Source organism: Lepisosteus oculatus, chromosome 10, assembly GCF_040954835.1.
Source record: "Lepisosteus oculatus isolate fLepOcu1 chromosome 10, fLepOcu1.hap2, whole genome shotgun sequence".
Taxonomy (NCBI): domain Eukaryota; kingdom Metazoa; phylum Chordata; class Actinopteri; order Semionotiformes; family Lepisosteidae; genus Lepisosteus; species Lepisosteus oculatus.
In genome coordinates, this window is record NC_090705.1 from 36,310,809 (window position 1) to 36,335,898 (window position 25,090).

Consider the following 25,090-nt stretch of genomic DNA (forward strand, 5'->3'; position numbering starts at 1 on the left):
AGGAGTGAGGTGTTACAACTCCCTCACATACAGTACTACCTGCTGGGAGTCCCATCACACCCCCTGCCACTGACATTCAGGGCATCACAGGCCTGCCTTGATAGAAATTCCACATGTACATGTGGAGTTATCTTCAACTGACCTGTTCGAAAATGCCAGCCAGTTACCCCTCAATTCCCCAGACTGTCTTTTACAACTTTGGTGTTAGAATAGGATGAAAACATGAGAACTGGGACTACTAATTTACTCACTTAATATTTACGTTTATTGCTGTCTTGAAATGGGAAAATAACTTAAAAGTACAAACTTAATGCATAGTTGCCTAGTAATTCGTCTGATGTTTATGCTTATGGATTTTTTTGGTTCGGTTTTAAAAGTTAAAACCGTTGTTCCTTCCAAACCCTAACCTATGTGCGTTTACTGACGACGGGTCAGATATCTTAATTCATCAGCCTATCGTTTACATTGTCATAACACGAGCGATAAGAAAGTGGATTCCAATTATTTTTAACTGATTTTCCACGCTCACTCTCGGCTCAAACTTTAGCCTTCCAGTAACCACTAGGTGGAGACACAATCTGATAACCAAATAAGATCAGAACGCTCAGGATGCTTAATACTATTAAAACTCATCTGAATTTAGTTGTGTTGAACAGTACAAACAAGAACAAAAAAACAATATTTTTTATAATTTTAACATTTCCAAACCTGAATTTAAGAATAAAATATCCTTTGCGGGATGATATTTCCCAAAGGCAGATGACCCCACCTGTTGCTTTAAACGAAAAAGGTTTTGTGGAGTAACAACTTCTTTCAGCATCAGGTTTGCCCTCGCCAACAGCAGGCTTTCCAGCTATCGTTTGTTTGGTAAAGATGGATTTACAAACTGCATTATTAACCAAACCATAAAACGAATCTCGACACCGACACGTTAATCGTTTAAACCTTTCTGCAAAAACAACAAAGGAATCATATCTCGCCACTTGGCAGGGTGTTATGATGAAATCATGTCTTTGTTGTTGGGGCGACTTTTTTGGTTGGAACTACATGTACATTATTATAAGAGCCTCTATAAAGAAAAATAAAAAAAATAAAGTGCTTCAGCCTGAATTCTGAAAAGCCAATACCACGACTAAGCGACACATTAGAGGAAACATTGAAGTGAGGCAAGCTGCAGCTCAGCTTTCTCCCTGCTTATTAATAGCAGGAGTCATTTTAGTATTTACAAGTTTTTTAAAAAACCGTCTCTCCCCGATGCGTGATGCATGCATCTGGTCAGGGCATCTGTCAATCACTGAGAAGATCTCCTTTTCTTCTGTTCTTTCTGCTGTAGGCGTCGCATTCCGAGCTCAGCAACACACTGCGTGCTATGGCTTTGCACATGTTAGCTTAATGGACTTATTGTCACAAAGAAACAACCCCCCCCCCACCACCACCACCACAAAAGGAAAAAGCTCATACTAAGAAAACTTTTCGACGCTCTGTGAGGAAGTGAGAATGACTAGGGCTTGTTTAATATCCCTAAACTGATGCTCAGTGTGCGGTTTGAGCAGGAAAAAAAAAGTGCGCGGAGGAATAAAAAAAAGCAACACGTATCCGGTGGGATTCCAGAAAGAGAGAGAGAATAGTGGGAGAGAGAGGAACAAACAAGTGGGGAGCAGAAGTACACGAATCGCCGTGCTTGGAGGAATTGTACAGGAGAGAGATTTTGTTTTTGTTTTGTTTCCAGCAACGCTCATTTGTCAAAGGAATTATGAGGAACGTTTGGATAATCTTTTCTGTCGTCCTGGCGTCCTTTATTACGGGGGAAAGGGTAAGTTTTAATAGCTCAACATGGCTATTTAAGTCTCCTTTAAGGGGGAAAGTTTTGACTGTTGCTTGGGTGATACGCGTAACATGAAGAGCCGAGCCGTTCAGTTTATGCCACAATAAGTGAAAGACTGTTACTACTCGCATTTAATAATAATAATAATAATATTATTACTATCAGCGTTACATTATTACAGTGTTGCAAAAAAAAAAACAGCAAACAACCCGGAGATAACATATCTGCGACGTCTTATCATGTTTAAACATATGTTATCAACTTAATTTGAACGTCTTATAGTTAAACTGTATGTTGTAAGTTTGGACGCTTTGAATGTCAAACTTTAATTATGTTGATGGGGTTCTTGGTTCTTTCACTGTCTGTTGCAGAGAATAGATGTTTTATTCTGCGCCCTTTATAATGTAATATGGTATTAATGTTCGTGAAAGAACAGACGAAAAACGCTTTTTTGCGTGCTTCCTTTCAAATGTCCTTTTTTTTACAAAGATCCATGCTATCTCTGGAATGCATTTCGACCTCATTTTAAATTTAGGATTAGAGTAAAAGGGGAAGCTTGTGATTTTAAAGTAAACTTAAAATGTATGATATACTGTAGCTTAAAAGGTGTGTACATTTACAAGTATGATGGTTAATTTAACCATATCCTATTTACCGATAATAATAAGAGCTGGAATATCAGTGATCATGTACATCCATAGACGTTAAGCTACTAATTCCCAGCACTTCACCTACTTTTGTTTGTCTTCGTTCTGATCTGAAATGATTAATGCTTTGAGTCCATAATGAAACTAGCAAATGTGTGTTTTGAATGAACGAAGGACACGTAACAAGTACTACAGTGTACGGTAATAGGAGATACATCAAAGACATTGCAAATCTGGACAACAGCACAGTGATGTAATTTTACTTGGATAGGATACGTGCCTACTGTACATAGAAGAAGCAACTTCAGTGTTTATTCTGGTTCACTGCTCCATTGTCTGCTGAAGCATCAGTTTTATTTACATTAATATGCCAGTTTTCTAGAAATGAGTGCACCATAGGCTACAGTATGAAGTAATCAGTAACTTTATGTACCCGTCTGCCTCGAATCCTTTAATTACAGGTGATTTTTTTTAATGAAAATATACTGTAAGTTACAGTATTATGTGTAATGGTTTCAGCAAAGTATAACACATTACAGTTGTTTAGGATTGTTTTAATAAAAAATAAGCTCTCAATAAGATGTTGCTAGAAAACGTTTTTGAAATAATATTTCCGATCAGTTATAGACTTTGCCGACCTAAATTTAGTAGAAGAGGTAATTTCTAAGCATTTGCAGAATAACGTTTACCATTTGTAATAGTTTTAAAATGCATTGCTTTGAAAGTTTCCTTCATCCCTTTGCTCTGAAACTTGTAAACATAGCCCTTGAGTAAGTTTAATTGTACATTACTTTGATTTATCTTGTAGTGAACTGCAGATATGTGGTGAGCTAATGCAAGAATTTGGTGTCTATAAAGAGTCAATATTTTAAATTGGAATTTTAATAGAATGATTTTTGGAGAGCTGTGCTTTTTGTAACCTCAAAGGTTCCAAGTGTCCTTTGATTTTTTTGGAGACAAATTTAAACTTATGAATAAAATAAACTTTAAATTGAGATGGGGGAAAAAAAAGGTTAGGGCTTGGTAACCTCACACATACAGGAATAGGAGATGTGAGATAGTGGTGGTGTCTGTGCTAGTCTAGATTTGCTTGCTTTTGTCCAGTTATGTAAATTATGAACTCATTGCAGGTGTTGATGTGTGGGTTTAGTGTTTTTTAAACGACAGTTTACTACTAGTTAAATGGCAACATGGAAGGTAACTGTGGGAGAAGTGGTTAGCAACCCTGAACTCCTAATTGGAAGGCTGTGGGTTCAAATCCCAGATGAGAAACTGCTGCTGTAGGTATTTCAGCCAAAAATACACAACTGAATAAAGAAGTATAAATTATAAAAAACATGAATTAATTTGTCAGACAATTAAATTATTTAAAAGACTATATCTTGGTAATTGTAACTCATTTAGGAATATTACATTCTGATGAAAGATTGCATATGCTGCTGACTAAAACCTGTTTGAAGCAACACCCAGAGAGACTGAAGTTCAGTGTGTTTAGTGATGAAGAATGACGTTAAGTCATGGATCTTTAAGGCCCCAATTTCTGGGCCCTCTCTCTATGGAGCATAATGAAACATTACAGCTATGACAGGTAAAGATTAAGGACACCTATCAAACGTCTTTTCAGTTTTAATGCTTTTTGATAAAGCAGCGTTCATATGGGATCATTTTTTTTCGAACCTGAAAAATTATTTTAAGCACCTATATTTTTAAAATTAATTTTACATTACAGATTACAGATTAATCACTGTCAAATGTTGAAAATGCTCCAAAATTATTTTTTATTATGCTACAAAATTATTTTTTATTATGCATGCAGCTATGTTATTTAATGTAGTGTAATAAAATGCATTAAAAAACAAACGACTTAGACCCCTCTTTCACTTAACATTATACATTCATAAAAATGTGCCTGCGATATTTTGTAGAGTCACAGAATTTTTTGTTTAAGTCACTTTTATTTTTTTCTGTGATATTGCATGTGATTCAGTATTAAAAAAAAAACACGTAAAAGCTAATCTTGTCATTGACAAAATTTGATCTTTGAGTTGGAGGGGTAGATTTAGATTTCTTAGTTCTACAATAGGTTTTTGTACCAGTCTGGTTCATCCTCTGTTGAAAGAAAGAAAAAAGTGGGTGGATATGACAGTACTCACCTCTGTAAAATTGGAGTTGCAAGCACTGGGCTGGACACATGCTTTCACATGCTGACCAGAAAAGAAAGAACTGAGTGTATGAAACTAGTTGCATACTCAACATTTTACTCAAAGCTGCGTCGGTCCAATGTTAATATTTTTGGAAAACACACTTCTGATATTTTTTCTGTTAAAATCAATGGTTTTTTTGCTTCTGGACCTTCTCAGGAGTGAGACTCTAATATGAAAGCACAGTTGTTTCATGCAGGATGATCTCTTATTTCTGTGGTTTTCATCTAGAAATAAGGATTATAGCCAATAAAAATCACAGCTGAACCAAGTATTGAGAAACTGAGCAGAACTTTACAAAGTAGCCTAAGGTTCACAATAAAGCTTCAAGTATTTTCTTCTAGCTGTTGCTTGTGAAGTAATTTCACAACTTGGACTTTTTGATATAGATAAATAGTATTGTTTCATGAAAGAGCACAGATGCGTCTTCACATCAGATTTAAAAGCTGTTTTATTTCCCTCTCTGAGAGCAAAAGAACAAAGTTAGCATAAGCTTTAGCGCATATATTTTTTTTTGCAGTTAATCCTCTTCTTGCCCTACAGTCTTCTTTAAAAGGAAGACAAGACTGTGAAAAGGAGTCAAGCATTCCGAGGAACATCAAATGCAGTTTTTGCTCCAGGCTTTATCTTCAATTTTCTCAGTGATTCCATCTGATTCTTCTACCTGAATAAATCCTCCAAATGAAAAACTGCACTGCCTCTACCTTGGACTAGTGAGGCAGTTGTGCTAATAGACACTCTTATTGAAGTCCTCATATGTTAGAAAAATATAGTTATAGTTGTTTGTGTCCATGAATACAGTTTTGGGTTAACACAAAAGTGGGTGGCTCTGTCATGACTTTTAAATTGCATTACATTTTATTCATACTCGCCACAATATGAATTTAACTAATTTTTGAACAACGTTATAGTTATAATAAATAATATAATAACTTGGTTTTGTATTGATATTAATCAATTATATTAATTAATAATGAGGATGGTTCCATCCTTAGCATGAAATGCGTAAATGCCCCAGTGCCAGTAATTTACCAGTATTTTATATTCCTGTGTCTACCAACTGTATTATGTCATCTTTTTAAAAAACTGCCAACATCAGTTCTTTCCCTTCCCCAGAGGAAACAACTTCAAGCTCTTGTTTTATATATTACATGTGTTTTATAATTACTTGGGCTGCCCTTTGAATGAAGAGGTTTTTATGTGGTCCTTAGATATACGACATAAAGGGGGAAGTGCTATGGTTATTCCTTGAAGAAAAATAACAAAACAGAGGCTCACTCCCCTGTGTGGTTTGTAAACTGAGTCGTTAGGACAGGGATGCATTTTGAGTCTATATTTAGCCATTAGAGTTCTGGTGGGTTTTTGAAAGTAGAGTAATATTTCTGGTTGGAAATGGCCCTTAAAGTCCCTTTAAGGTTCTGGGAGAGAGCTCAATTACACATTCCAGTGTGGGTTTTGATCAAACACACAAGGATAAGGATAAGCTCTGTATCAAATAAAAAGGAAGAATGTAATTGAAAACACACAACGAGTTACTACAATACTGTAAATAATAAGAATAGTACTAGGCATCTCTTTTAACTTGACAAAATGCAGTATGCTGAGAATAGAATTGAAAGCCTTGGTTTCATATATCTGTGTAAACAGAATGTGTAGGCTAATTGTAGTTACAGTTAGCCATATGAATTTGTGAAAAATCAGAAAGGAGTTTAAAACTGTGCACCTTTCCTGTCTTTTTTGTTCTTAATTAGCTTAGCAAATGGAAACTTTGGGACTGAGGTTTGAAAATGGGAGCACTGAAAAGTAAGCCATTTTGTTACACAGTCTGTTTTTTTGCATTGCTTTTCTGCCAAACCTAATTTCTGTGGTGGCAAATTCTGTTTGATTTCTCTGTTTTCATTTGTCCTTTATTGCTGTAAAGTATGTGAGCAGTCAGCATATTATGGAAAGGATGATGATCACAAAGCCATATGCTTATACTGACTTGCTGCAGGGCTGTCGACTACACTTTGACAGCCTTAATATTAATGAGACTTTTGTTTATTTTTTAGGAAGATGTCATTGGATAATGAGGTTTTGATGAATATGTTAAATTTAACCAGGCTTAATCTCTTAACTATTGTGGAGCTGTACCAAGCTAAGGTTACACTGTACTGTTAAGATGTTGATCTGCTCTCTACTTACTGTCCTGTTTCTTTAAGTTACCAATGTGGCTGTAAGGGAATGTCTGCAGTGGGTACCTGTTCTGTTCACCAGTGTAAAACCTGAGCAGTTGGTAAGAAGCTTGTCACTTTTCAAATTGATGGCAGCTCATCTGTGGATGTGGTGATATCTGCAGTCTGAGTAGGGTGTAGATACTATAACAAAGTTATAGTAATATATCAGTTATTGATAGTTATATCCCTTTAACATAATAAATTAACATTCTTCATGTTCATGAAGAATAAAAAGCTAGTACTGTACACTGCTTGACATCTGTATTAATTATTGATTACATTGTTTGACTGTTATATTGACTTGCAATATAATGGAAATGGTGACATGTATGTAGTTTGATCTGACTGACTGTTGTGTTAGTCCATCTAAAAATAGTTTGCAACTGATTGCTAACAAAGAGGCCTTTTACTTTTATTTTAATGTCAGATGGGGAGATCAAACACTTGCAGAGCACCCTTTCATCTTTGTAGTGGAGCTTCAAAAGGCACAATTTGATTGTTAGCACTTGTGAGAAGTGCATCTTCATTATCCAGAAGCAGCTTAAAAGAGTTACTAAGTCACTGTAGCACAAGATGCTATTGAAACAGGAAACAAAACACTACATTGTTTTATGTTGCCCATCATTTAGGCTATTTCTTTATAGTAACTAATAGTTCTGAATATCTTGAACTCCCACAAGGACCAATATTGTGAAGTCTTGTTTTTTTCCCTGCACCTCTGTCATATCTGTGTGAAATCTCTTACCTCTGCACCAGAATATTTTTTTTAAAGCTCACGCTAATGTGAATTCATAGTGCTAAAACTTGTGCAAGGCTCCCTGATGTACAGAAAATCCAGTGTAGAAGTCAATAAGCTTGTGCGGCTCACTATTGAAACATAAATATCTTATCTGACATTGCTTAAATCAGCTTCAGGCTTCTGTATCCACAGTCCCTTTAGTAACTACTTAATTGGACTGTATATGCACACCCATCTCCTGAATTTATAACTATTAAATATTGAGTTTATTTGGATCTCTTGGAACCATGAAATGTATATTTCTTTCCTGAAGTGCTTCCATTGCTAAACATAAGATGTAACAAGTGAACAACATATTTGTTTGTAGTTCAGGTGGGTAGTTGTGTCAGCATGTGTAGGCTGCAAAGGAACAATAGGTTTATTCCATACTGAAAAGAGAACAAAGAAAACACAAAGTTTCACCCGTGGAGCCTTCTTCAGGTGTGAGCTCACCTGAAGAAGGCTCCACAGCCGAAATGTTGTGTTTTTTTCTTATCTTTTCAGCATGGAATAAGCCTATAACATGTTAGTTTGTTACTATTTCAGAAGAAGTTGCAAATAAGGTTTTGCATAGTTTCCTCTCTCTAGCTTTGAAAGTAGATGTTACTCTGTACACATTGAATTGACCCCCTTCAGATGAAAGCAATCTTTTGACCAGTGTCAAAATTCTTCTCGATTCAGAAGGTAAAAGAGTTTAGTCATCTTTGCAAAGGTCTCTGTGCATACATAAGTGGCCTACTTCCCCAAATCCTCCATGTACCAATTTCCTAAACATTTAGTCTTATCCTGAAGTGAATGGAACTACTTTACAAAAGGCTGGTGTTGTATTTTTGCAGAATTATTTTTTCCACTTTTGCCTTGCTGTGCTGGATAGATGAGTAAAATATGTTTTGTGGTACTGTAGAAATTTTCTCACGTTTCTTACAGTAGTCAAAAGTCATTTTAATTTCTTCTCCCTAACGTATATGCAAATTAATTCTCATTTACAGTAGCTCTTTGCGTTTGGAGTTCTGTCAAAGTAATACATCATTTGGGTCTTGTCTGTATTCCTAATAATGTACAACCCAAAGACTTGAGTGCAATATCATGTTGACATAAAGAAAACAAAGGGCATAATGGCCCATTTCCCCATCCGGATCCTGAGCGTTTATACTGTGGGTGTTGTGAAAATAAACTAAAACAGCCATATTTACTTAACAGGCAAGTGGAGTTTACAATCAAGGATGCTAAACAACTGCTATGAGAACAGGTCATGGTATCTAAGGGAAAGCGAGTTCCTACTTTTATATTAACAAAACCAAGTAATTACACTGAATCATCATAAACCAGATGGTTTGTTCCTAACTGCATTGCAGTTGTCTCTGTTCTGTTGGCAGATGTTCTCACTTTTTAACAAAAGAAAAACGAATGACAAAAGCTTTCAACGTTAGGGACCTGATCTGAAGCAAGAATTGAAAGGATGAGAGAGTTGTTTATAATATCCATTATCTTTAATGACTTTAAAGGTATTGCCCTTTCATGACCTAATGCAGAATTTACTGCATTTAGTCAAATTTCTGTAATAGCCTAAAAGCCTGGAATTAATCTATGCTAATGGACTCTTTATTAACACCAGACTGTAAAGAAGGCTCAGAATTTTAAAATGAAAATTAAACTGTCATGTTAGTGTGTAATTTAGTACTTAGGAGTTTATTTTGAAGACCTTGCTTTAAGTATTCTAAGGAATTCGTTTTTCAATAAGTACCAGAAAAGTGAGTTTGAGGTTAATTTTCATGCTTTAGCTAAGGTTAATAGCACACAGTCACATTAAAAAGCACATATTATTATCCTGTTTTCTGTAGTATTTGTACTTGAAAAATTGAAAAGATAAACCTCCTTTGAATTTCCTTTTTTATCGTGACATAAGAATGGGTTTAAAAGCCTACAGAGATTATCCATAAAAGTGTTATCATTTTATGTGAAATCATAGGGACTTTGTTAATTTGTTTGTCACACAAATCGTTATCTTCAAGTATTAAGTGCACAGTACAGGGTTCATGTTCTGCTGTCATGGTGGTCTGAAAATGATTACTTTTTGTATATTAGCTCTCTTCTCAGTACACCGTATAGTTCTGGCTGTATGGAAGGTTTTGTGTTATCCTGAGGTATGCCAGACAATAAACATCTCTGAAGACAATTCCTTGGTTTCATGTTTCAGCAGGTTGTTTTGAGTGTCTGAACATTGTCTCTTTGCACCTGTAGTTATTTGCAGCTGGGAAAGCTAATGATTATGATCTGGGAATGTAACTGACAATTTTTTCTACATAATAAGCAGCTTTGCAGCAGGTTATTTGTTTTCACTGCTTGAGAGGTATTGGAATGCTGCAAGCAAACATGCAGCTGTAAAGTTGAGCAGTTTTTAAAGTCATGCTCTTAAGAAATAAAGCCTTTAGACAATTAGGAGGTACTGGTATTCACAAGGTAGAAGGTGGTGTTTTCAGAGGCCTAAAGGGAAACTGTTATACCTAATGATTAAATACTTGAGTTTTGTTATTTGTTTAGCTAATTTGAACTGAATCATTAATCCATAATTATAATTTATTCTAAACTTTTTTTTAATCATCTTTCTTGCTATCAAATTCTGTCAATGAAGGTTCTGAAGAAGTCGTTTTCTACCAAAATAAGATCAGAAATGCCTTTGAAGATATTAGATTTTACAGATGGGCCATCTCTTCTATACGATTGAATTGAGCTGGAAGAACCCATCTGGAAATGTGCAAAGGTTAGTAATTAAGTTACATTCAAAGCTTTTTGAGTATCAATTAAAAAATATGTTTAGTAGATAGTCCATATCACAGACCAGTCGAGTGCAAGTGGAATGTTGATTTCTGGAGAATTGAAGATTACTTGCAAAAGCTACATTAACATTTGCATTGCACTTTGGAGTGTTTGGATTAAATTTGAGGTAATATGTGCAGTTTAATTCACTATTTGGTTATTATGCTTTCATTATGTTGTCTGGGTTTGGCTGAAATTAAATAGAATAGGTGGTTTGTATCTTTTAAAATATTTGCTCACTTTTGGCAGAGGAACAGAGACCTCTTTCCACATTTAAAATGAGCTCAGTATTGTGTAAGCAAAGCTGTTCTAAATTTGTAATACGAACTGTTACAATGTGGGTAGCCTGCTAGTATAGCAGTTGGTGGGTGCTGCTGCCTCACAGTTCTATGGAGCAAAGTTAAATCTTAGCTAATCAGATCATATTTCCAGGTTCACTTTCCAATTTTTGGAATTGGAAATGGGGATTGGTTTGTAGAGGGAACTGGAACTAAAGGAAATGTTTAGGATTTAACAACAGCTGCTTTACCATTTCAATATATCATTTTGAAAATTTGTTTTAGGAAGTATTTTTAAGAAACATGTAAGCTTGGGCAAAATTCTGATTCTTAGGCAAAGTAATTAGAATTTTTATTTACTATACTGCAGGACATTAAAAACATAATGTCCTCTAAAACATATAGACCTACTGTAAAGGATGTTCATATTTTGTCACTTTTCCCCCTCACTTTTCAGTAAAATGTTACACTCCCAGTTAGCTGAATTTAGGCTACACACTTCCATTACAACATCTTCATCGCCAGTCTTTACATAGGCTTACAATGAACATTTATTTCAAAGTAGGGACTACTGAAAACCGTATAGCGTGTTAAATGATACTAGGATATCTGGACATTGTCCAGTATCTTGAATAAACTATGAGATGATGAAGTGCATCTTTAAGCTTATCTGGAAATTAAATAAATAGAAGACTAAGATCAGAAATTGAATTCTAGATCATTGAGTCCTGGGCCCTGCAGTGCATCCAGATATGCTATTGTCCAATGGGAACTTTGATTTGTATGTTGATATAAAGAAGAAATTTCCATATGCATGACAACTGATTAATGTATACCGACCACTCTGTTCAGATCTGTAAAGCTGTCATATACTGTATGGCATGATAGCTCACAGTTTACAGACAAGTCAGTTATAGGATGATTTACAAAATTATAACCAGAAGTTGACAGTCTCATTATGTTATCAAAGCCAAGTAATAGCATTATATCTGCATTGAAAATTTGGGCCCATCAATCACTTTCTCTGTCCCCCATCCTGCTTCACTTCCTTCCATATGGCTTTGTTAAAGCAATTTATTTCATCCATTTTTTGATGAGACATTTTTTTACTGCATTGTTTATGTATGATCTGTGTATCTCAGCTGAAAAGCTGAGATAAAATAAGATGTATGCATCTAAATAACTGGACATCAAATAGCAGACCTTATGAGCAATACTGTGTGTATTTATTTAAAATATTTATAGCTCCTCTGGAAAGTTGGTGGGGGGGAAAAAAAGCTGATTAAACACGCTCTGCAGAAAAGGGGATGGTTGTTAGGTCAGCTTCAGTTTTACACGTACAGTACACATTTGATTTCATTAAAATTATGAGGTACCCTGTATCTGCAGGATTCAAGAGGCTCTCAGTCATGTCACTTTGCAGTTGATGTCTCCTAGAGGTTCCTAGATTCTTATTGTAAATTAAAGGAACAGCATACAGTGGGACTTTTTCAAAAACGGGGAACAAATTTCAACATCTGACTGCACCGAGCACACAAATATTGGTTCTAGGCTCCTGAATCACCTTTGGTCCCTGGATCATTGCTTTAAACCATTTACACAAGGTTTTTACTGTAAAGCACTTTCACAGCTCAACATAAATGGACCTTCTGGGGCACAGGCTTTAAAGGAGCTTTTTTTAAAAAAACAGACTTTGCATTTCCTGTTATAAGCTATTCTTTTAGCATATGACAAGCATGCCCTTATTATGGTGATATCCTCCTAAACATTGGAGAAATAACTCTAGAAGTTCAATTAAAACAGAAATGCTTCAAATCACTTGGGATACCACAAAAAAGTGGTGTATTATAAAGTGTGTTAAAAATGTAGCTAGTTTGTTTTCATACCTTAGATTATAATAAAACCTCACCATTTAACACCAACAGGTGTTTTCTTGAAGTCTGCTAGCTTCAAAGTTTATGGTTTGGCTTTTGTGTATAATGATAGTGAACTGCATTGGAAATGTAGGAAAGTAAGCATTAATAAGCAGGAAAATTAAATCAAGAAACACCTAAAGTACTGGACTATATTGCAGATAAACTACCGATCTACCTGTTAAGCCTGTACAACCTGCAGAACTCCAGCTTTAATTGATTGGACTCAACAGCCTAAGTTTTAAGGTTATCCTTACAAGTGTGGAAAAGCATGGGCGTAATGTTGCAGCCTTCACTGTTGTTTTAGAAGTTGTTTTTTCCAGCTGTACATGAACATTTCTGTCTTGGGTCTTTCTTAACAATATGGTGTAAACAGTGCCTGGTTTCTACTGTGATTATTATTTCATTACTGAAGTAGCCTTTTGATATTTGCACAGTAATTTTTGTTGTTATGGCTGTTTTCATATTCGTAGTATTCTTCTGTTAAAACTTAAAATCTCTCGCATTAAATTGGCTACAAATGCAAGAATTCAACCAGATATTCTTACTTGTAAAATGTATACTGTTGCATTGCAGTTAGTTAATGTAGTTAGTCCATAGTCAGCAATCTAAACTTTATTGTTAAGCTTTAATGATTGATGTTGTACCAGTAACCTTTTGAAATACTGTAGTACTTCACAAATGCTTTGTGTGTTTGGATATCTTTTGAGTAAAAGCCTTATAAAAATAGGTTTAGTTTTTACAGGACATCACAAAGAAATAGGATGGTATAATTCTTATAATTGCTTAGTGATTGTATTTGGAAGATTCTGGACTAAACAGACTTCAGGGATGCCAGTGGATCATTGTGCTATTTGGAATTATTCCAAAAATCAAGTGACCTCTTTGCTGTAGTATGTTTGAAGTGTGAAACGAAGATGAAGTCCACTGACACACTTGGTGGTGGTTACAGATTAAGTTCACCAAAAGCAACAGAAATGAAGAATTTGATCAATATAGTGCGGGTTGCCAATTATCATGATGTAAATGTATGTGCAAATTTTATATTCCAGTTGTAGTCTTTGGCTGGTAGTGAACTTGAATTTGTGAAACAAATGGCATATCTTGAGTTCTTGTTATTAGGTTCTTTCTATGCGTTGATTTTTTTTCTCTTCACTTCTGAACCCAAGCAATGTTGTTAATCTTTTTTAGAAATCTCGCCTCACGGCGCGCGATTAATCTTTTCGTATTTGTTTCCTGCAGCTAATGAAAATTGTCACACTCTTCAGTAATCACACGCGGCAGCCCCTTTGTCACTGTCTCCTGGTTCTAATTTTAAAGGAGGTTTGTTTGTTCCTCACCAGTCGCCTGCTGTTTTCTTCAACGGGAAGAGGAAAATGCTGTAAAAATGTATGATGGGTTGGAAGAAATCCCTTGTGTTTATTTCATACAAATCTATTCTCCGGGATGGCCTGCTCAGGAACATTAGAAAAACAAGCAGGAATGAAAAGTGGGGGAAACAGGCCTGCATGTATGCCGCATTAGTTTTGCGTAATGGGATAAAAGGTTCCCACCTGCTGCTCTTGCCCGAGGTCGGAATTTCTCCTTTCCACTAGCTGTCACTTTGAGTTTAGATGAAAACATGGATATCCTAGCTCACTCCCTCTCTCTGAGCGGCATCTTGGCACTGGAAGTCCCCAAGCGCAAATCCTCTTATGGGGGGGATGTGAATTCAATTGCTGCACAGCGAGGATTGAAATAGATCAGCCACTGAACCGATAAAATTATTTTCTCCCGGTTTTATGTGACGGGGAAGGACGGGGTGGATCTGGAATGGGGGGCAGGGCATTTTTTTTGTGGGGCAGTTTAGTTTAGTAAGCCTGAGCTCTCTTGAGCCATTGGTTTGTGTTAATCACCGTGTTATATGTCTGTTGCCCCCTGTTCTCTTTCAGATTCTTTCCTTGGCTAATCTGGTAATGATGTAGTTAATGAATTGGAATTAGGGGCACAGTTCTTTAAAAAACAACCCACAAAAGTCTAATGGTATAAACCTGGCCAGTGGTCTGTTATCAATTTGGTCAGTACAGTGCTCTCCAAATTTATTCATACTGATGAAATCTGAGAAACATCAAATAACAGATTGTACAACGTTTTGTTGCTGTAACAATTAAAAAGATGTTATCCAGTCATCTTTATCACTGTGCAGAGAGCAAAGTCATACTGGTTATAGATATATTTCAGGAATCACAGGCTCACATTTTTTCACACCCCTGTAGTTAGCATTTTATAAATCCTCCACTGGCAGGCAAACTCCTCTGTAGTGTGCTATGAGTTCTGGCACTTCAAACGTTACGTTTCTGAATATTACTGCATTACACCGTAGACATGCCAGTACTGTGATGCATGATAACATCACTGAATGTAGAAAACAAGTGTATCAAACATCATAAAATGCTCCAATGATGAGAAAAATTCTGATGTAAAAATTAAAAGTAATTTATCTCTATGCTATGATATGGAGTTAAAATTATTTTGTTTTCTTCCTCTTTGAGTTCAGGTATAGGAACAACTTAATAATACAATGATATTAATCACTCCCATACTGAACTCCAATATGTATTGCTAGTTAAGGTACATATTTAATGCAGACAAGTAAATGTAATGTCAATCATGGGTGTTGTATTCATTATGAGATTTTTTTGTAAGATTCTATGTGGAATTGTCTATTTCAGACATGTACCATGTACCTAATCCAACATGGTAATGACAATTATTTGAAAAGCTTCTCTTTATAAGCCCCTAACTGTTGTTCATACAAAGTAAAATGATATTAGTACTGGGTGCTAAAACATTTACTAATTATCTGCTTTTTTGTTTGTTTTGGTTTTATTTATATTCGCCCACAAATGCAGATCAGGTGTTTTTGCTATTCAGAAGAAAATTAATATAAAAACATAGTAATTATTTGCACTTGCTGTGGCCAAGAACAAGATTTATGTCCTGCTATTTCTAATAACACTGCTTTTTTGCGTTAAGGTAGGCTGCCGATGAATTACTGTCCTTGCAGAAAGCCAAAATTTCATGTAAATTTGCACAATGATAGTCCAGCTATTATTCAAAAGCAAAGTGGAATTTCAAGAGTAGTGGAAATCTTCAGAGCTACCATTAGAGGTGGGGACAGCTAAGTATTTGAAATCGCAACAAGAAGCCGATGTTCTTTTAATATGCCAGATTCTGGTCTTCAGCCCCAAGTGCAGCACCCGTGTCTATCAAGAAATTGCAGGAATACCACTTGTGCCTTCACATCATTGGAACTGCTGTCTTTTACCTCTGTGCAGTAGAATGCATTTATGTTCCGTATGACGCGATATCATTGTGTGGGTGAGTTTTGTTTCCCTATACCTTGGGCACGGCCGTCAACAGCCAGAGAAGGTGCTGTTGTGTGATCTGGCATGCATGCTCCACATACTGTACCTACTGTATTTGTAATAGTGTTGTATCCTTTGAGTTACTTAAAAATTACAACTGCAAACTACTGAATACACATTCATAAGGCTTGTGACCTGAGAAATTTACTTTCTTTTGTTTTGTATCTCTGCTTTGCTGGATTGTGATTTTAGAATGCAATTTCACTGCCAAGCTGCTTAACATTTTTGCAGGGAAATCAATAAAGCTACCTTTGTATATGTTTCTTTTTGATATGTTTCGTGCGTTCTGAGCTGAATGCTTTTCTGGAAGTCAATATAAGTTGCTGCTTTTTGAATACATTGCCAAAGAAGGAGTCTGAAATGAATCTGTAGAACAACCTGAAACAAAAAATCTGCTTGTAAAACTGCAGTGGATATTTATAGAGAACAGTTATTATTATCTGTGATTATCTTAAGATGTAATCAATTCTAGTGGGTAACGTAACTCCTATAGATGACCTGGAAATAGATGTAGAAAACAAGCATAAGGTCTTAAATGTAAATCTTGCATACGATTTCTCTGTTTAATGAATTTAAAATCTTTTATTGCCTGCTATTGTCTGTTGTGATTTAGCCAATGTAGAAAAAGTACACTACAAAAATTATGTTCTTCTTTAAATAAATTGTACTGCCTAATGTTGGTAGAAAAATAATTAAAATTTGTTTGTGATTAAAATGTAATTTAATTATTTTACTGTTATTATTCCTGCAGAATTCCAGACACTTGTAAATTCTATGCCATAGTTCATTCAGGCTGAACTGGCCCCAGGTGGTTGCCCAGTGCCTTTTTAAGTGACTTTACATTGGAATTTCAATTTTTTGCCCACTACCTATATCTGCACATATGCAAAGTGTTTGAATGCAGATGAATGTTTGACCATTAGCTAAAGCTAGTAAGTGACAATACATCACTTGTAGTCTCTTTGGTGAAAGTGTGATATAGAAATGATATAAAAGGCACACAGTTGCAGAAAATGTTGGATTATAAACTGTTAAAAATTGTAACAGGATGTTTTTAAACAGCATAATTAATATTTTGTGAAGGAATAACATTTTTGCATGTAACATGGTCAAACTTCATTTTCACTCCATTTTCCAGCAGTCAGTTTTCTGCCTGTAGCATTTGTAGATGTTGATGTTGTTGTATAAAACAATATAATATAACACGAGAAGTTGTCTTCTTAAATATTGAAGTTCTCTTCATTCAGTAGTATATAGTCGTAAATCTGTAGTTAATCTTAACTAGTAGTGTAATCGTAAGAAGTAGTAAATGTGTTCTGTTTTTTCCTTAGTTCTGGATATCTAAAGTTGATCAAGTTTAGCACTTCATTTGTAATATGTGTGTTTCGGCCTTGACAGCAAACAGTAAAAGGAAATCTGATTCAGATACTGCACTGAAGCCAGTTTAGATTTGCATGATAATAAAATTCTATTTCTGAAAAACAAAACTAAGGAATGGGCAGAAAAGCAGCTTTAAAATGTTTGGAATTTTTTTTTTTTACAGGTTAGGCTAGATGTTTTTTTTCATGCTCACCTGTACTGAAAAATGCTGTCTTGTTAGTAATCGTAGATTCTCGGATACTTTTAAAAAAAAAAGTCAATGGTGCAAGAAACAAAAAAACAAATGACTGGAAAAGAATCAAATACTAAGAATAACCAATGTCAACAAAAATAGCCACCCACGTGCTGCTTTAAAATTATGCCAGATGAGATTTAAGATCAATGACATTTAGGGGTTGGAACAGCATCAGGCACCTAAAATCCCTATGTAATGTTCTGGAAAAAAACTGGTGAATTCCATAATCACATTAAGCTGAGCTCCAGGCCTTCCATTTTCACCATGATTAAGTGCATAAGAACCCATCTGTGATTCCTTCCTGTTTTTACTAAAGAGGTGTCTGTAAAAGCCATTGTAATCAGAGGTTCAATAACAATTAATTGAAAGCTCAAATTATACTATAATAATAGCTTTATGATATATTTTGGTAATTATTCTTAATGGGCTGCACTGTTAAGTAGTAAATTGGGATATGTTTGTGTCCTTTTAAAGAAAAATAGGCCTACATTTTAACTGTGTGATCCAAGATGTTAAATTGGTCATCATTTCAGTTACTCCATGTTTTTGACTGCTTGTCTTTTCACATTTATTTTTTTCAATCTCATTTATTGATAAAATAAGTGATTTTATAAAACAAGATGCAGAATGAAAGCAGTTAACAGGCTTTTAGAGAGAAAATTAGGTTCTTGAAACAACTCGTGAATGAGTCTGGGGACTTTCTTGTTGGCAAGGCTAGTTGACTCTTCAATAATCCCACTCTCAGGCATCATTAATTTGGCAATATAACAAAGATATCGCTTGGATTAAGTATGATTTCGTTTCGATCTTCACATGATTAGTGCAAACCCTTGCAAAACAAGCACCCTAAATGTCATTTATTTCTACGTTTATGTCTAACTAGGATTGTGTATTTCAACCACATTAATTTAGACATATTCCCAGATGTTTTTCTTAGCATTTTAAATTAAAAAATGGTGCATTCCCATATGAGAATATATATAGCGAACATATATTTGAAGTAGTATGACCTACTGAAAAATTACTGTCCCTATTACATGTGTAATATATAAGATACACTAAAGATACACTATCTTGTTGCATTACCTCAATTATAACCTGCTTCTCAGAAAACCATGAAAGCAGCACATAGTTTGTACAGAGGCCTTTTGTTTACAGTGAGACAAATGCAGTCAAAGAGAAAATGAGAAGAATAACTGCTGCAGTGAATTTTTAGAACAGATTCAAAGATCATATATAGTACAGTGTTCAGTTCACCTAGTCGTTTTTTTTAATTAGTGTTACAGGATGTGAAAAATAGGAATGAGCATTCAGTGTACTTACATGTTCTTGGAAATTTCTTATATTTGACAGGAGTTCTTTACCCGTAGGTCTTCTTTGAAACTACAAACTTTATTTTGCTCCAGACCAACCCTTGTGGCCTTGTGCTGCCACTTCTAGGTTTTACACTGGGTGTGGTGTATGGTGTATAGGGTGTGGTGGGTGTGGTGTATAGGGATGGCCAAGTATATGCCAGCTCTACTGGAAAGGATATCTCTGTATTTTCAATGTAACAGGTTGGGTTACTACACATTATAGATTTTTACCTTAATTTGTAGCCATTAATGCTACACTTGTAGCAATGCCAACACCTGCAAGGGATGCTGGTTTGTCTGGGTTACACTTAGCTGATCTATAACATCAAAAGCTGTAGGCAGTCTGTTAATCAATTTTTTTCTGTAATACACTCATAATCAGCACTCATAATTGTTAATTATTGCAACAAGTTAAGTTTTTGAATTGTGCAATGAACGTTTCTACTATATATAAAGCTTTTTTGTCATTTTGACCTTTTAAACTTAATTACAAGTACATAGTTTGAATTCCATCATATTTGCGGCTTGTTCCGTATTGACTGCAGCTATGATAACGGCACTTGTCAGTCAGGAATATGTGATTGGTCAACTCGTAGTGCAGCCTTGCCTTATATTCATTATTTTCCAACTAAATGATCCCATTTGCATAACAGCCACATGTGAGTCTTATGATGTTTGAGTTATAACGTCTCTGTTATAAATATTTTAGTTGACTAAATGCTTTTAACAAACTGTTCTATGTTAGTTTATCGAGGAAACTTTTTACATATTTAGACTTGGAGTGTGTATGTAGTTGCTTCCATGAATATGTCCTTGAACTATTCTATTTTTAAAAGAGTAGAATGCTTTTTTTTTTAATTGCAGTTCTAAGTAAGAGGCTTTACTAATTTATTGGCACAAAATAAGCCACGTTTTGCTTGTATCTTGGTATGCTTTTAAGTTATGATATTTTCAGAAGGGGAAGCTAATTATACAGTCTTAAAGGGAGAACAAAAAAATCTAAGTTGTTTCTCGGCAGTTCCACGTCTTGTAAAAAAAACATACATAGACTGTTGCTGTCAGACTCTTTTGGAACTGTGGCTGAATGATGGCTTTTTTGCTAAGTAAAGAATTCCTCATGGAAGACATTCAGATGTGTTTTGCATTTACATGAAGATAAGATTTCTTTGGAATTTATCAGTGTGTGACACATTGCATGTTTCCTGATGGTGATCCTCATTCATATTAAACCTATTTCCCAGCATATAATGTTTCTTAACTGACAAAGGGTTTAAAGTTTCACTCCGTGTCAAAAGATTTAGCCATTTGTGGTATGTCCCAATACTGTACCAGATTGCAAAAAACTTTGAGCACTACGATGGAGAAAGTCAGGTTGTTCTAAGTAGCACCATGAGTGAGTGCTCACAAGAAGTAAGCGTATTTCATAAACTCACCTTTAACAAAACTAGGAATCAAGATGATGTTGAAGGCCACAAATGTAGAAGTTTGAGTTTCATTGGAGATAATGATGAATTTTAATGAACTGAAATAAATGAGGTAAGTGTAAAACATATATCTGTGAGGTTCCCATTATTATTGAGCCATGTGTTGAGGTCAAAAAGACCTACTGTGCATTCAATGCAGAATATTAGTGTTACATTTTTTATGGGAGGTTTTTAACTTTTTTGTATAAATTTGGTTTATATATTGTCCTGTCACAAAGTATAGCAAACATGGTTCTTTCAGTGTGTTCAATGGGTTCGTGGGAGGAGATGTATACGAGTGCTGAAAAATTAAAGAAATGACATGGCACTTATTAGACTAATTAGACATTTAAGAGGGAGACCATAGGAAATATTTTCTGAATTATGTGAGACACTCTGGCAGCTTTTATAATTGCTGAACTCTGTGTCGGGTGCTATGTGACTGTAGATATTCACCACCTGAGCTTGATATATAAGTCTGTATGACGTTTACAGGAGTAATTTAATTCCTGTTTGAGAACATCAAGGTGAATTTTAAATTCTCATGAAGAATTTGTTTCTAAGAATTTTATATGTGACAGCAGACCAATAGAAAAATCTCACAGAGACCTGTCAAATGCGACAAAATTCAAGGCACTTAATTTAGCAAAACTCTTGTTCTTTAATTATTCTGAAGCTCACCACCAACAGTACCGCTATCTCTCTCTGTTATCGCAAGTTGAATCCAACGCCAAAATTAACTCATGCTTATTGAATTCTAAGAAAGAGGATCATTTCTGATGCTTGTCTGCTCAGCTTTGCTTGTGATTCATTACTGTGTATTAGCGATGACCTTCTTTTAAGGCAACATTCAACATGGGTACCACCATGTGTGGATTTTTCCCACAGATCATTTGGCACACATTTTTAAACAGCTTTTAAAAAGTCATTAATTGTTACTGTGCAGTATGTGTACTAAAAGTAGTGTTTCATTTTGTTAGTTTTAAGTATTACCAAATGCAGTTTTTTTATTCTATTTTTGTGCAGATTAAAAAAATGACAGTAATTTCCAAAAAGAAAAAAAAAACATTTTGTATTTCTTTCTCTGTGCTACTTATTCACATTTGGCACCTAACCGAATTACTAATAAAAACACACCTGTACAAAAGCACGTTGTTTTGGCAGTCAGGACTGTCATTCTGTCTGCATGTGTTTTTGTGTAGGAGGATGGAAACAATGATTAAACAATACACTTTAGAAAAAAAATAAAGCTTTGTAATGAATATTATTTTACGAGAAATAAGTGACACGTTGCCCTAATTGGATCATTTTTGACTGCTCAGAATTTGAGCTTATTTTTAGGCTTATTTGGAGTGCTTCAATTTTGCAAACCATAATTACCCTAGGTTTCTCCTAATTACTCTCCTATAACTTTATTATAGCTCATAGAAAATATTTAGTTCTGTTTTAAAGCACACTTTCTACCAAGATACAGGTTGCAGTGAGAAACTTTGCTGTTACTCTGCGTTAATATTGATTGAGAGACATTTAGTCATTATACTGTTGTATGTATAATCCCTTTGTAGCTCTATAATATTTAATACTGTTTTTGCTATTTTATTATATGTGTTAATTGAATATTTATAAATGGGAGATGCTATCAAGATTCTGTACTGTGGAGGTTGTTACAAAACTGAGCAGAGTACAAGTGCTCTGAATAGAAAGCAAGACATTTATAAAATATTCCTTTTATTTTTAATAATTCCTGCTTAAAAATATTTTAAGCATGCTTGTCTTCATCATGTGGAATATTTCTGCTAACGGTCCATGTTATTTGTTTCAAAGTAGAATTCTGTTTCAGTGTTGACTGTAAAGACACAGACACACAATGTACATATACAGAAGAAAAAGGCATAGGCCTGTATATAATCTGAGAAACGTAATGTGGTTTAAAGCTGTTTATGTTTGTTAGCTATAAATAACCCAGTTAAAAATGGATATATATATATACTAAAGCAGTCAGATTCTGGGAGTTGCTAGAGCACAACCTCCTGGAGTTTAATCAGGGACCAGAAGCTGATAAATGCTGAAATGAAGCTTAAGACTCTAGAAGAATCTATGTCTACCTAATAAAAAGAAGGTACCACAAGAGGAAATTAAGCTTATGATAACATCAAAAAGTGCTGAGAATGAACAGGTCTGCAATGACAGCAGTAGCAGCTGAAATCAAGGGTTTATAATCACCCCAGTGGCACAGTGGTTAGCACCATTGCCTTGCAGCGCTGGGGCCCTGGGTTCAGGTCAGAAACTGGGGTTGTATCTGCGTGGAGTTTGTGTGTTCTTCCCTTGTTTACATGCGTTTTTGCCAGGGGCTCCAGTTTCCCCCCACAGTCCAAAGACAAACTTGTAGGCTAACTGGCTTCTGGGAAAACTGGTCCTTCTGTGAGTGTGTGCGTGTCTGTGTCTGTGACTATGTGTGATCTTTAGTGGACTGGCGTCCCATACAGGTGTATCCTGCCTTGTGCCCTTTGCTTGCTAGACTAGGCTCAGGGTCCCCCCAACCCTGTATTCAATAAAGAGGCTAGAAACTGGATGGATAGATAATTGACATTCCATAATCGTCTTATTTAATCAACCTGCCAATTCTGAAAATACAACAATACAACTTGGTTGTTTACTACTACTATTTGTGTCCATGATGGCTTACGTGTTTGGTGAACAAAACTAATACGAGGGCCATCTGATGAGTACCATTGCTATTGTTTCTGATGAGCGTATGTTCCCCATTTTTATGAGCAGCAGTTGTAACCCTATGGAAATGTTTTTCTTTATTTAAATTTGTCTGATAACTTTTTAAGCACACTGTAGTGTCAATTATTCAATAAATGTTACTACAGTGTGTATTAACCCACGCTCACAAATGTATACTGTATATACACATAGCAGGTTTCTTGCTGCATTGTAACTGAAAATGCAAGTGTACTTTCAGTAAATAAATGAGAAACGGTTTTAAGATTGTTGTTTCTGTACATCACAAATACATATACCCAGATTATTGCATATTGTTCTATATACACAATATTTTTACCCATCTGATAGTTTAAAAAAACTCAAAGTTTATAGATAATCTAATAGTCAAGATTGGCTCTGGGGGTTCAAGAGAGCTGAATATATTATCAGTATACCTAGAACTACATCATGGAGAAAATCCGATATTGTCCAGAGATCTAAGGTAAAAGATGATCGACATTGGCAACTCTGGTGACAGATGTGAAAAAAATCAGAACATCCAGCTTCATCCAGAAAATTAAAGCTAAGAGGATACAAGAATGGCTTAGCCAAATCTGTGGTCAGTAAAGTGGTTTGGGAGGCTAACTCGCACCCAAAGGGAATTAATGGAAATTTACAGAGACCTCTGGCATCAGCAGGACACTGCATATCCAAGACTACCATTTGAGGTTGACCTTATGAATTTTGCGTCTATTGAGAGTTCTGTGACAACATGAAAAGAAAATACAAGAATTTGCCAGTTTTCCAACTGGATTAACTCTCAGGTCAGATGGAACTAAATTATTTAAATGTATGAAATGTAATTTAAGCTTTTAGGCTGTTATAGAAAGGTAACAGCACACATCTACCCAACATTGTTATTGCTTCAGAAATGTAATGATCGTGGTGAAATGCATGTGATAAAACTGATTTTCTCCTATGTTTCTAGCTAAAGCTGTATTATCAGAATATTTCCATTGTGTAGCAATATAACAGCCACCAAATGAAATTGTACTACTGATATTTCTAAGAACATGAAATTTAGCCATTTTTCACCAACAGCATACTTGTTCACTTTCTTAAAATTAAGTACAGTTGTATGAAAGGTCAATTGGTTACCAAGTAGAAAAAAATATATAAATGCTAACGTAATTTTACATTTTTGTTTATATTTGATCTATTTTGTAATTTACTGTTGCAAGACCTAGTTCCAAGAATTTATAAATATGTGAAGACATCTGTTTTATGACATATAATAGACATGTGAAGTGCTTTGCATTATGTTTGCTCTGACCTTTGTGTATTCAAAAGGTCAGTCCCAGTGCTGCTCTTCTCGTATTGCAGCCAGAGCTGAAGTAATGCAAAGCACCAGAACTCATCAATGTTAACTCAAATTTTAAGGAAAAGGCTTTTTGCTTGAGTTTGGTGTTTTCTCTGAACCACTTGACTTAGAATCCAGAGCCGAATTGGCTGCCATTTGAAGTTAAGAGACAGCAGAAAAATACATAGCAAATTACTCGCCTTAAATGTTCTCATGATTTTTTGCCAATGTGTCAGTTCATAAATGTTGTTATTACTGGAGACCATAAAACTGACATTCTTCCACTGAACGCCCTCTCAGGAAGCAATATTGAAGAGAGGAAATTATAGAGGGGGAATGGCGTGTCTTGTTGGAAGAACTCTGGAAAACCATTTATGCGCGTTGGCTGTGGTTCTACACAAGCAAAACTTTCTGTGACATGATCAGAGGCGGGGCTCTCGTAACTGCTGTCGTCACTGAATTTAGAAGGATTGATTTAAAAGACTTTCTCCCTGGAGCGTTTGGTA

The 25,090-nt window shown here is 35.3% G+C and overlaps 1 protein-coding gene across 1 annotated transcript in view; it reads left to right on the plus strand.

Annotated features, from left to right (window-relative positions):
- Positions 1-1,350: 1,350 nt before the first annotated feature.
- Positions 1,351-25,090, plus strand: part of sdc2 (syndecan 2) — a 53,960-nt gene continuing 30,220 nt past the window's right edge. The window contains exon 1 of the mRNA XM_015357074.2: positions 1,351-1,813. Within this exon, the coding sequence (XP_015212560.1) occupies positions 1,754-1,813 (60 nt within the window). The 5' untranslated portion in view covers positions 1,351-1,753. The remainder of the gene's footprint in view (positions 1,814-25,090) is intronic.